The following is a 13,709-nucleotide window of genomic DNA, read 5'->3' on the forward strand; positions in this document are numbered from 1 at the left end:
GACAGGGCGTGAGTCGTGCTTGGGTAGCTCAGTCGGTAGAGCACTTGCCCCCGAAAGGCAAAGGTCCCGAGTTCGAGTCTCGGTCCGGCACGCAGTTTTAATCTGCCAGGAAGTTTCATATCAGCGCACACTCCACTGCAGAGTGAAAATCTCATTCTGGAAACATCCCTCAGGCTGTGGCTAAGCCATGTCTCCACAGTATCCTTTCTTTCAGGAGTGCTAGTTCTGCAAGGTTCGCAGGAGAGCTTCTGTAAAGTTTGGAAGGTAGGAGATGAGGTACTGGCAGAAGTAAAGCTGTGAGGACGGGGCGTAAGTCATGCTTGGGTAGCTCAGTCAGTAGAGCACTTGCCCGCGAAAGGCAAAGGTCCCGAGTTCGAGTCTCGGTCTGGCATACAGTTTTAATCTGCCAGGAAGTTTCATCCAGAAAGTGTTTGGCACAGTGGCCCACAGCAGATTATTGATGAAGGTCTGAGCAAATGGTTTAGCTTCCCAGATATGTGAGTGTCCAGAAGAATTTTTAAGTAACAGCAAGTGTTCATCAGAGTCAAGGATATCATTAGAAGTGGCCCAGCAACAGAATTGCTTTCATTCTCTATAAACATAAATCATCTGACTGACAGGGTGTGAAGTAATTTACGGCTGTTTGCTGATGATGCTGTGGTTTCAGGATGGTGTGATGAATGGCAGCTAGCTCTACCTGTAGAAAAATGTAAGTTAATGTGGACAAGTAGGAAAACCAATCCTGTTAAGTTCAAATACAGCATTAGTAGAGTACAGCTCGACTCAATAACACCGATTAAATAGCTAGGTCTAACGCTGCAAAAGCGATACGAAACGAAACGATCGTGTCAAGCTGGTAGTCGGGAAGGTGAATGCTCAACTTAGTTTTATTGGGAGAATTTTGGGAAAGTGTAGCTCATCGATAAAGGAGATGGAGTATAGAATGCTACTGGGACACATTCTCGAGTGCTGTTCAAGAGGTTGGGATCCCCAGAAAGTTGGATTAAAGAAGGACACTGAAGAAATTCAGAGGTGGGCTGTTATATTTGTTACCAGTAGATTCAAACAACATGCAACTATCATGGAGATGCTTCGTGAACTGGAGGGAAGACAATGCTCTTTTCGCAAGGCACTGTTTTGGAACTTCAGATAACCGGCATTCGAGGCAGATGCAGAACAGTTCTACTGTTACCAATGTACTTAAAAATAAGGACCTCGAAGATAAGATGTGAGAAATAAGGGCTTGTACATAGGCATTTTGGTAGTTATGCAAGGTAGTGTCATAGGCCCTCTGCTGTTCCTGATTTACATAAATGATGTAGGTGATAATCTGAGCAGCCCCCTTAGATTGTTTGCAGATGGTGCTGTAACTTACCCTCTAGTAAAATCATCAGATGATCAATTCCAATTACAAAATGATCTAGAGAGAATTTGTGTGTGGTGCAAAAAGTGGCAAATGGCACTAAACAAAGAAAAGTACTAGGTCACCCACATGGGTACTAAAAGAAATCTGATAAATTTTGGGTATGCAATAAATCGCACAAATCCATGGGCTGTCAATTTGACAAATACCTAGGAATTACAATTATGAGCAACTTAAATTGGAAAGACCACATAGATAATATTGTGAGGAAGGCGAAACAAAGACTGCACTTTGTCGGCAGAACACTGAGAAGATGCGACAAACCCAGTAAAGAGACAGCCTACATTATAATTGCCCGTCCTCTGCTGGACTACTGCTGCACAGTATGGGACCACATTGAAAAAGTACAAAGATGGGCAGCTTATTTCGTGTTATTGCACAATAGGGGTGAGAGTGTCACTGATATAGTACGCGAGTTGGGGTGGCAGTCACTGAAACAAAGGCGGTTTTCTTTGCAGTGAGATCTATTTACAAAATTTCAATCAGCAACTTTATTTTGTCGACACTTACCTACGTAGGGAGAAATGATCATCATAATAAAATAAGAGAAATCAGAGTTCGAACGGAAAGATTTAGGTTGTTCCTTTTTCCCACGCGCCATTCTAGAGTGGAATGGTTGAGAAGTAGTATGAAAATGGTTTGATGAATCCTCTGCCAGGCACTTAGGTTAAATTGCAGAGTAACCATGTAGATGTAGACCAAGAAACAAACAACACTGGACAGGACACTTAACTACTGATGTGCTAGCATTAATGGCTACGGCAAAAATAGTCGTGCTTAAACCACTACCTGGAAAGACACTCACTGTTCTCCAGCTCAAAGCAATCAGGCACGAAATCATCAACTTGATATCTAAAACAGTACAGTCGGAAGGAGGACGATACAAGGATGGGAAGACATCCTCAAAAATCCCATTCACGGAGCTGTCCAAGAATAACAGGCCTACAAGTAGTATTGTAGACCTTCTCGATTCCAAAAATACACCACGATGCTGGTGCAGGTTGTGTATAGCCACTTCCAGGAGGGTCAGGACATCAAAGCCGGAGCAATACCTCGTGAACTCACATTGAAAGTGGCTAAGGAGATGCCTAGAGTCTAAGACGCAGACAAAAAAACAGCAGTCGACCGTCTGCTCAGAGGTCTTTCCCACACAGTTAGTGAGGACAAGATTACAATAACTACTCTAATATGTGGATCCTTCCTGGATTTTAAAAGTGATATTAAAGTCGCCTATCACCAGAATTCGAAAACTGGCCCGAAGCACAAATGAGGTTAGAAAGGGTGAGGAGGATTTCTTTGCTCCGCCCTGGGAGGTGCTGTAACTACTACAACGGGTCCTATTGTGACCAGCTGCAGGAGATGCAGAATCCAGCTCCCCACAATTGTGCTCTCCATCAGTGTTGAAACTAAAGTCCTGCACCAACTCTCAGCAGCCACTCTGTAGCTTAGAAAAGCCGAATCCTGACTGGTAGTGGCAGAGCCAGTGGAAGTAACTGTGGAAAGTAGGCGACCACAGCTCGAGCAATGTCTCGAGAGTCGGTTCGGAGACTCCCGCGGCGGCCGCGAGGCGCCTCCCTTCTCTCCCGGAAACCCTCCTTATTGTCTCAAATATGGCTGTACCTGTAGTGGAACAGTTCACATCTGTCAGTAACAGTTGCCACGAACTCTTCTTCCCTTGCTCGACTGTGGAAGTGGAGAGTATAATTTTGCAGTCCCTCACACATCGTCTTCAGGATAATGCCTGTGTATGTCGCACATCACACTCTTAGTGAATAAATGCAGCAATCTCGTTATTATACCATAATCAGGTGTTGTTGTCGTTGTAGTCTTCAGTCCTGAGACTGGTTTGATGCAGCTCTCCATGCTACTCTATCCTGTGCAAGCTTCTTCATCTCCCAGTACCTACTGCAACCTACAGCCTTCTGAATCTGCTTAGTGTATTCATCTCTTTGTCTCCCTCTTAAGATTTTTACCCTCCACGCTGCCCTCCAATACTAAATTGGTGATCCCTTGATGCCTCAGAACATGTCCTACCAACCGATCCCTTCTTCTAGTCAAGTTGTGCCACAAACTCCTCTTCTCCCCAATTCTGTTCAATACCTCCTCATTAGTTATGTGATCTACCCATCTAATCTCCAGCATTCTTCTGCAGCACCACATTTTGAAAGCTTCTATTCTCTTCTTTTCCAAACTATTTACCGTCCATGTTTCACTTCCATACATGGCTACACTCCATAGAAATACTTTCAGAAACGACTTCCTTAAATCTATACTCGATGTTAACAAATTTCTCTTCTTCAGAAACGCTTTCCTTGCCATTGCCAGTCTACATTTGATAGCCTCTCTACTTTGACTTCAGATGTACAAAAATTATTTTACTGTAACTATAATCTTGACGAACAAATTGATGAACTCGATTTTATGAGGGTATGGTGTTTGCACAAACAGTTATTTAACATCTGAGAAATATGATGGTAGGTGTATGGTTAAATACTAGTAACACGTACATTCAGAAACAGAATTTACCGTAACTAATCTAAAACAGGAATATGTTTAATGCAGAGTGTTGAACTACTGCAAACAGTGACAATGTAAAAGTTCCTCAGAAGATTGGGATAAGACAGTGATGAAAATAAAACAAGGAAAGTGAATTACACACAGGTTGACTAGAAGCAAACACTGCGAAATAGAGAGGAAAGCAGTGGGTCACGAGAAATAGAGACAGCAAGGATATGTTCGCCAAGCAAGAAGTTTTAGTTATATTAAATCTTAAACATTACTGGATATTTACTTTTTATGCACACTGTAAACCTACTTGTAAATTAAATATCAAAAGGAGGGAAGGATAGCATTCTATGGCCTGTCAACAACAATGGCAGTAGAGAAAAGCACAAGTTTGGAGTAGGGACGGACATGGTAGAAATTGGCCACATTCTTGCCAGAGCACGCCACCATTTACCTGTCTGCGACACCACCATCTGTGAGAATTTCTAATGTACAGTCAGGACTGATGTGGAACAAACCAAGAAGGCCCAACACTGCCAGGTAAAACTAATGTGTCAGTAAAATAATCAAGTCTTTACCGTGTAATATCTGAAGCGTGTCCTCTTGTGGCTGTCTCCTGCAACAATTGGATGGGGTTTCAGGTAAACTAATTCAGTAAGACTCTACAGTAAATACAGGAAACTATACTAACAGCTGTAGATAACTGATTGTTCCTCAAGATTGTTTAATGGTAACATATATCAAAAGCAGTAAAGCATGTACATTATAAACTGTGAAAATTATGTAAACTACTGACAGCATAATACATCATCTGCACTTTAGGTTAACTGCTTAACTGATTCCTTTTTTTTCTCAATTTTTTTATCTATCACTACTACTACTACTACTACTACTAACAAAAGCACTAATTATTATTTGTCAGCTGCTAATAACTTCATATTCGACAAAACATATTTCATTTCGTTGTAACTTCATTTGGTGTTTTAGATTCATTTTGCAACATTTTTCAGCAATCGATATCACCCTACACACTGACAAGAAAATACGTGGAACAACTTTGACACAGAGCAAGAAAAATGAGAAGATGCACTCCCCCCATATAAGCAATATTTGTTATTACATAAATGAGAGCTGTGGGCCACAGGTGGTCAAAAAGTGTTTCAGTGGCTCAATATGTGAGGTTACAGAAATATGTCACTGTGAAGACTTGAAAAAAATTCAGTGAAATAGTTTTAAGCAGGTGTATACACTTCATGAAGCCCACGAGGGCACATCTTAATCACATATTGTTCCTGCAACTTTCAATCATTAAATTGTAGTTAACATATACCATTACTATTGATAGGTAACAGAAATTATTAAATGAAATCAACAAGTGTAGCAAATATGCCTGAAATGCAACAAACGTACATAAAAATGTCAGATAGATTTCAGCCATTTCTGTTGTAAGTCAGGTATGAGGAGTTATGGAAAAACACACACACACACACACACACACACACACACACACACACACGGCAACACTGCGCAGTTACGTCGGCCGAGAACATAGCGCTATGACTGCAGTTTGGCAGGTATTCTGGTTGGGGTTGTGTCAGGTGGTGTCAGAGAAGAGAAAACAGGGGCAGGAAGAGGGAGGAAGGATTGGGGAAGGGGGTCCGATGGCTCAGAGGGAGAGGCAGCACATACACGGGATAGGCCGGGTCGGGTCGTTCGGAGGAAGAGACCAAACAGCGAGGTCACCGGTCTTGTCAGATTAGGAAAGGACGGGGAACGAAGTCGACCGTGCCCTTTCAAAGGAACCCGGCATTTGCCCGGAGCAATTTAGAAAAATTACAGAAAACCTAAATCAGGACGGTCGGACGCGGGATCGAACAGTCGTCCTCCCCAATGTGAGTCCGGTGCACGGGATAGGAATGCGACACACGTGTACCGGAGTCCGAGGGTTCGTGCAGTGCACGATGAGATGACATTGGGGAATGGATTGAGAGAGCCACAGAACAGAGGTGGGGGAACTGTTGAAAAGAGAATGTGGATGCAGGTGGTCAGTAGAGTCGTTGCCGAGAGAATCACGGGACCGGAAGACGGGTCGCAATGTTAACTCCCACCTACACGGTTCAGAAAAGCCTGTGCTCGGGCGAAGGACACCGCGGCACGGATCGCGAGCACATTCTGATCGGCACCGTGCTCTGCCACCGGGTGGTCAGCTCTGCTCTCGGACACAGCCTGGCAGTGGCCACTTGTTCGAGTAGACGGCGCAAATGGTAGCACAGCTGGTATATGACGTGGTGACCCTGCCTCTGATGGGATAGGGTAAGCCCGTGACAGAACTGGAGAAGAATGTTATAGGTCAGTCAGACTGGATGCTCTCAAACAACAGACCAACCCGATCAGGAATCTTAAGGATTTATTGACTGAGAAAATCATCTTGTACTAATGACCTACTAACAAGGGAACCTCCCCATCGCACCCCCCTCAGATTTAGTTATAAGTTGGCACAGTGGATAGGCCTAGAAAAACTGAACACAGATCAATCAAGAAAACAGGAAGAAGTTGTGTGGAACTATGAAAAATAAGCAAAATATACAAACCGAGTAGTCCATGTGCAAGATAGGCAACATCAAGGGCACAATGAGTTCAGGAGCACCGTGGTTAGCGTGAGCAGCTGCGGAACGAGAGGTCCTTGGTTCAAGTCTTCCTTCAAGTGAGAAGTTTACTTTCTTTATTTTCGCAAAGTTATGATCTGTCCGTTCGTTCATTGACGTCTCTGTTCACTGTAATAAGTTTAGAGTCTGTGTTTTGCGAACGCACCGGAAACCCGTTCGATTAGTAGACGAAAGGATGTGTCTCTCCAATGGGAACCGAAAACATTTGATCGCAAGGTCATAGGTGAACCAATTCCTCCACAGGAAAACACGTCTGATATATTCTATACGACACTGGTGACGGCATGTGCGGCACATGACAGGAATATGATGTCGACCCACCTATCTTGTGCACTTGGCGAACGGGTAAAAAGATTCTTCTACCTTGCCCCATTTAGGTTTTCTTGTGGATGTGATAATCACTCCCAAAAAAGTGATGAAAACATGAGTTTGTCACATAAACTGCAACAAATGAATGCAACAGTTTCACAGTCGTACCGTTTTCCCTGTGCTCTGTCAAAACATAGGTTTTTAATGTTTTCAAATTTTTCCATGTGTAGACCGTCAAATCCTGCATATGTCCAAGGAAATCTGAACATGTCCTGGAATTTTGGAGAGCGAAATTATGTGTGAGTTCTGAACTTTGATAATTGTCTGAAAATAAAAAATTAAACTTTTCACTCGAGGGAAGACTTGAACCAAGGACCTCTTGTTCCGCATCTGCTCAAGCTAACCACGGGACCACGGCGCTCCTGAACTCATTGTGCCCTTGATGTTGCCTATCTTGCACATGGACTACTCAGTTTGTATATTTTGCTTATTTTTTCATAGTTCCACACAACTTCTTCCTGTTTCCTCGATTGATCTGTGTTCAGTTTTTCAAGGCCTATCCACTGTGCCAACTTATAACTAAATCTGAGGGAGGTGCGATGGGGAGGTTCCCTTGTAAGAAAATGCAAATCAACTCATGCTCTGGCCTGCTTAACTGAGCAAGTCTCATATGGTTGGGGTGTGACAGGTGCCACAGGGGTTGCTTTGTCTCAATAGCCATCCAGCCCACCACAATGTAAAGGTTGCATGTACAAATCTGAACAATTTAAAAAATTCAGGAAAAATATCCCTAGTCCTGGGAAACACAACATTCCACAGCTCTGTATATTTGTTACTAAAGCACACTCTAAGCTTACAGTTCTGAAGGACTAGTAACACTCGTCAGTCGACAGCTTCGGTACGTGGAGTTTGCCACACCTGTATCGAGCTGAGACCGTCTGGATTACCTGGCGTGCTAGCCACGTAAACTACCCAGGAGGCACGTGTACCTCGTCAAATACTGTGCGAACAGTTAACATCTCGCAACTACGATTATACTGGAATTCTGATACATATATGTGGAAACTTACTCGATTGTCAGTTGCATCCTCTCCGAAACGTAAGTCTGGATCCTCTTTGATACAGCCACCAAATCCTATAACTTCTAATGGATCCTCGAAAACCTGGAAGCAGGACAATAATTAGTGTTAACCAAAGCTATCAGCAAGTGTTCCCATATATTAATGGGCTTTCATTTTAAAGAAAAGGTGAGAAAAATGCAAAGCCTGATCCCTGCATTATTAAAACTTCTTTAAATGGGAAAATTCTGCATTTTCATTTCACAGCAGCTGGAAGGGGAATCATCATAAATACACAGTTTACAACACCTTAACTTACCTGTAAATATTCTTTTCTGTACAATGTCTACAATTAGACTGATGTTTAAATTCACGCAGAACACGAGACTCGAGTCGTAGAACTGGCACCATTACTGTGTAGTAAGCGGTGACTGTCACTGTGGCCACAGATTGCCGTATTTAAGTGTCGTGCGCCCGAGTTGTGTAACCACACAGCGTGAAAGCTGAAAATGGCTGTGTCGATGTTACCCGTTTTTAAGTGCCACACACCCATCAACGTGAGGCACTGTCTTTCAGCATTTCTGTTACGTACTGGCATCCCATAATATTCATTACTGCCGCATCAATGATCAGGTAATTTCCACAACTTCACTGTCTATTTATTACACAAGAGGAAATAAAACCTGTATGCAGAGAGTACTGCACGTGTATCCATTCACTGTCATCCATGTAGGTAGCTTGCAACTACATACATACAGCAATATTAATGAGACAAGCAAAGGTCTGACAGAACTTGACATGTAGTAGCTACATACCTCTCTCTTAATGCTCCGTGTGTCACAAATGGTAAGTGGATCATCAGCAAATGCATCGGTCTGTACCTAGCCAACAAAAGAATAAAACAAAACTAATTTTCATCACTGTGCTTCTGTAGGTAATATATATGCAGAAACTACATTCATTACATGGAGACTGCTACATAACAAAAAATAAACAGTAAACAATTCGGTTCCTGCGACTGAGCTTTGACGAATGCACCAACGGTTCTGGAGAAATTGAGACTATTGAGAGGAAATGTTGACTGTGATATATGGAAAATGGAAATGAAGTCCCATGCATCTTTACAGAGCGTAGGGGAACGATGCGGGAGACCCGCACCGCCTTACAAGGCAAGGTCCTAATGGAGGTGGTTTGCCGTTGCCTTCCTCCGACCGTAATGGGGATGAATGATGATGATGAAGACGACACAACAACACCCAGTCATCTCGAGGCAGGAAAAATCCCTGACCCCGCCGGGAATCGAACCCGGGACCCCGCGCTCGGGAAGCGAGAACGCTACCGCGAGACCACGAGGGCGGACCTGTGATATATACTAGAAGCTAAATTAAAATACGTAAGCCCACAAGCAAAACACGTGCAGTTTCAAAAAAAGCTTTTGACAATGTTTAATGTGATACATTCTTTTCAACTCTGAAGTTACCAAAGAATAAATTGCAGGAAATGAAATAGTTTCCATAACATGTACAGAAAACAGATTGTAATTCCAAGACTAGGAGACACAAATAAGGCAGCAGTCGAGAAAGGAGTGAGATGGGAATGTATTCTCTGACCTTAGTTATTTGTACATCGAGCAAGTAGTGAAGGAAACGCAAGTGGAATTTAAATTTGGATGGAACGAGGGGGCAAGTAATGAGGATAGCTGAATTGAGTCAAGTGATGCTGAGGGAATCTGATTATGAAATTAGGTTATGAAAATAGCAGACAAGTTTTGTTATTTAAGTTCTTTACAACGTCAAAAATAAAGAGGAAATAAAAGGAAGACTTGCAATAGCGAGAGAGCATTCCTAATAGTGAGAAATTTGTCAACCTCGAATATAAAGAGAACGTGAAAAGTTTTATTTTTGTCATGTTATCACCATCTCGACACATACGGTGTGTTGAAAGAGTGAGCAGCACAAGGCGGACCCCAGATGACAACCACGTGAACCAGCTGTTCGCACTTGGCGTGAAGCTAAACTTTTAGTTTCAATGTGTAAGTTAAAATTCACCCTAACTTCCTACATCATTCATCCTAGAGACCTGCTCTTGAGAAATTTTTACATGTTAGGCAGTCCTTTCTGGAAGTATTTGTCTGGAGCATATTCTACCATGGACATGAAATAAGGATATCAAATAGTATGGACAAAGAGAGAATAGAAACTTTTGAAGTGTGTGCTGCAGAAGAATGGTAAAGATCAGATGGGTAGACTGGAAAACTGATGAAGAATGAAATAGGGGAGGAAAAAAAATTAAGATGCCACTTGTCAAAACTGAGGGATAAGTTAGTAGGAAACATCCTGAGTTATTAAGGAATCACCAATTTGGTGACTGAGTGTGTGTGTGTGTGTGTGTGTGTGTGTGTGTGTGTGTGTGTTTAGGATAAAAATTGTAGTGGGAGACCACTGCTTCACTACAGTATGTAGGTTTAAGTGGATGTAGGTTGCAGAAGTTATGCAGACATGAAAAGCCTTAAGCAAAATAAATCAGCACAGAGGGCTGCGTCAAACCTATCTTCCGACTGAAGATAACAATGACAAATTCCACTGTAAAAAACCATGAGTCAACCTAGTATAACCAATACAAAGGAGGCAGAGGATAGGGGATGGGGGGGGGGGGGTGCAGAATGGAGGTAACTTGTTGAAGACAGCAAGAACTGGCAAGAGTTGTAGTGCCATGAGGAGAAGAAGAAGAAGAAGAAGAAGAAGAAATGGGACACCTATCAACTGCTTTCTTGAAATCTAAGAATACAGTATCTGTCTGTTACCCTTCATCGACGGGTCACAGGATAGCACGTGAGAAAAGGGCAAGCTCAAATTCACTCAAGTGGTGCTTTCTAAATACGTGCCGATTTGTGGACACAAGCTTCGTGGTAAGCATTATTCTAATATTTTCTTATTCCTGCACGCAAACCAAAGCTGACAAAATCAAAGCCTTGTTACAAAACCAAAGTTCCACAGTGAAAATACATACATTTTCTGTTGCACTGAAGGGTAGATTAACCACACACAATAAACCACACTATCAGAAACATTGCTATGATGTTACAACAATGAACAACAGGAATTAAATTATTGTACACCAAGCTATTATGGATACATTTCACTGTGTAAAGCTACAGGTCCATTTAAGATTGCACCAGTGCGTGTATCTCAAAATTAAGAGGGCTTTTAAAATAACTTACTACTAACAATGCATGCGAGAGACTTCACTTCAGAATGTATTGACAATTGGAATTCAAACTTACCCACTCAAGAAAACAATTTGCCACAACCGTCACATTTGTGCCATTACATTACAGAATGCACTATGGGGTTTGAAAGAAACTGGGTTGGCAAATAATTTGCCACCAATTTAATATCTGTGGGATTTTGTGCCACAATGTACTACTGCTACGGCCGTATTTACTCAAATCTAAGCCGCACTTTTCTTTCCGGTTTTTGTAATCCAAAAAACCGCCTGCGGCTTAGAATCGAGTGCAAAGTAAGCGGAAGTTCTGAAAAATGTTGGTAGGTGCCGCCACAACCAACTTCTGCCGTCCAATATATGTAGCGTTACACCGGCACAAAGATAAATACTGGTGCCAAAACCTCTGAGTCAGTAAATAAATTTAAAAAAAGGTGGAAGACGAGGTTTTTTCTGCACCTCGAGTTTCGACCACTGCATTTTCATACATTATCCAACGAAGTAAATACAAATTGTATTGTTTATCTTCGAATGTAGCAGCATTTCAATGTACTATGAAAATCCGACTGGCAAGACTGTTTGGGATGTTTGTCAATATGGGAAACACTACGTTCTGAATTTTTTCCTACCTGTGAGAAGAGATGGTTGCTAATAGGAACTTTTATGAATTGAGAATCACATACAGTATTCTCTTCACCATAAGAATAATACGAATATAAACATTCTGCCATGTATTCTTTCGTGTTTGCTGCTATCTCATTTAAATCCTGTCTGTATAATAAACTACAAAACTAGATTGAGACAACAGCAAACGCGGAAGAATATACATATCGTGTCATGTTTGTATTGGTATTATTCTTATGCCTAATAGTGATACAGTCAGAAATGAAGCACGGCAGTTGACTAGATTTTTTAAATCTAAGATGACTCTAATTTCTGTGCAGAATGCAATGTACTAAAGAGGCGTCTGCAAAGATTTTCAAATAGCGAAAATTTTTCGATACCCTCTAGTTCAGAACATCTTCTATCATACGCAGTCTATTATTTGGTTCTCGTTGATCATTATCAAAGAAAGCAGCAGTGTAAGTAACAACAAATAGCAGTTTCTTGCCATTGTTTCACTTACGAGACAATTCCTCTCTCTCTTTTTTATTTTTATTGTAAGCGGCGGTAGCTTGCACAAAAGCAAGCCATGCCGTGAGCGGCGATATGTCGTTAACACTCATTATCAGAATGTGACAAACAATGCATGACACAGTACAGTAATGCATTTTCAGCTTAGAGTGATGTAAACACCAATAACAAAGAGAATGGCACTTATCAGATAAAAGAAAAATAAGCAATCGATTCAAACCAGACAAAGCACGTGAAAAGGAAGAAGTATCCATATAAATACGGACGGAGCACCTGACGCATAGCAATGGTTACCTGGTAAAGCTTAACTGCTAAGCTTACGACACGAACCAAACTACTACAGCTGTATCGTTATTCATTCGACCTCAATTGTGTCTCATATTATAATGGACCAACTTTGTTTCGATTTGGAGGTGCGGCCTAAAACTTGTCTCCCCTTGAATTTTCAGTCTCAAATTTCAGGTGTGGCTTAGATTCAGGGAATTTTTTTTTGTTCCTTGATTTTGAGTCTCATTTTTCAGGTGCAGCTTAGATTCGAGTGCGGCTTGGATTCGAGTAAATATGGTATGTTCAATGTTAGCGACATGTTCACATGAATTGTTACCAATGACTGCATTGAAAGAAGCAGGCAATGGTCTTTTGAACTGAATACATCTTTGCACAAGTCACCAGAGCTACATACCTTCCTACTGTCAGCAAATGAGTGTGCAGTCAGAATCCTGTCGTCGTCTTTCGTACTCAAATGCTTATTCAGCACAAAATCAGTGAGAAAACTACGCCACAGTATCTACTGACTAGTAATGGTGTCTCCACACAATCAATGTGAATTAACATATGTGGTATAAGGCTGTGATTTCACGAAATGCTCTGTCGGCATGAACTGCAGGTGAAGACAGGAAAGTTACTTACATTTTCTGAACTGCAGAAGGAATTATCCTCTTGAGATATAACGTCTTGTGTTAGAACACTACAACTGATGAAGTGTGTTGATGTCTCTTGCTCCATCACAATCTCATCACGGGTACCATTTTGAAGATTACTTTCTTTGAGTGAAGTACTGTCATTCCCATCAGAAATTTGTGTAGACCTGAAACATCAGTGTAGTTAAATAAAAAAATGAACAAAACAATTAAGTCAAAGGTATACTGACAATGACTTCTTGATTTACTGCAAAAATGTATCTACACGCAGAAAATAACTATTATTGCAAAGAGGCATTGGGAAGAAAATAAACTTGAAGCAATTTGATCCAGATCTGATTTCAGCTTCATAAGATAACAGGAAATTAAGATTTCACTCTTTCTATAAACAGCTTTCAGCAATACCGGAGACATTTGTTGCACTAAAATGTAAATCTGAATTTTTTGTGTAGACTACTTGTACTCAAATGTC

At 41.5% G+C, this 13,709-nt stretch overlaps 1 protein-coding gene and 1 non-coding gene across 2 annotated transcripts in view; one reads left to right on the forward strand and one right to left on the reverse strand.

Annotated features, from left to right (window-relative positions):
- Positions 1 to 13,709, reverse strand: part of LOC124720201 — a 228,547-nt gene that overhangs the window by 68,024 nt on the left and 146,814 nt on the right. Inside the window, exons 18-21 of the mRNA XM_047245524.1 lie at positions 13,227 to 13,404; positions 8,777 to 8,842; positions 7,974 to 8,066; positions 4,507 to 4,544 (exon numbers count right to left, since the gene is read on the reverse strand). Coding sequence (XP_047101480.1) covers positions 4,507 to 4,544; positions 7,974 to 8,066; positions 8,777 to 8,842; positions 13,227 to 13,404 — 375 coding nt within the window. The remainder of the gene's footprint in view (positions 1 to 4,506; positions 4,545 to 7,973; positions 8,067 to 8,776; positions 8,843 to 13,226; positions 13,405 to 13,709) is intronic.
- On the forward strand, positions 18 to 94 carry Trnas-cga. The gene has a single exon. It is a non-coding gene; the product is annotated as a tRNA-Ser (tRNA).

This window comes from Schistocerca piceifrons, chromosome 11, assembly GCF_021461385.2.
Source record: "Schistocerca piceifrons isolate TAMUIC-IGC-003096 chromosome 11, iqSchPice1.1, whole genome shotgun sequence".
Classification (NCBI taxonomy): Eukaryota; Metazoa; Arthropoda; class Insecta; order Orthoptera; family Acrididae; genus Schistocerca; species Schistocerca piceifrons.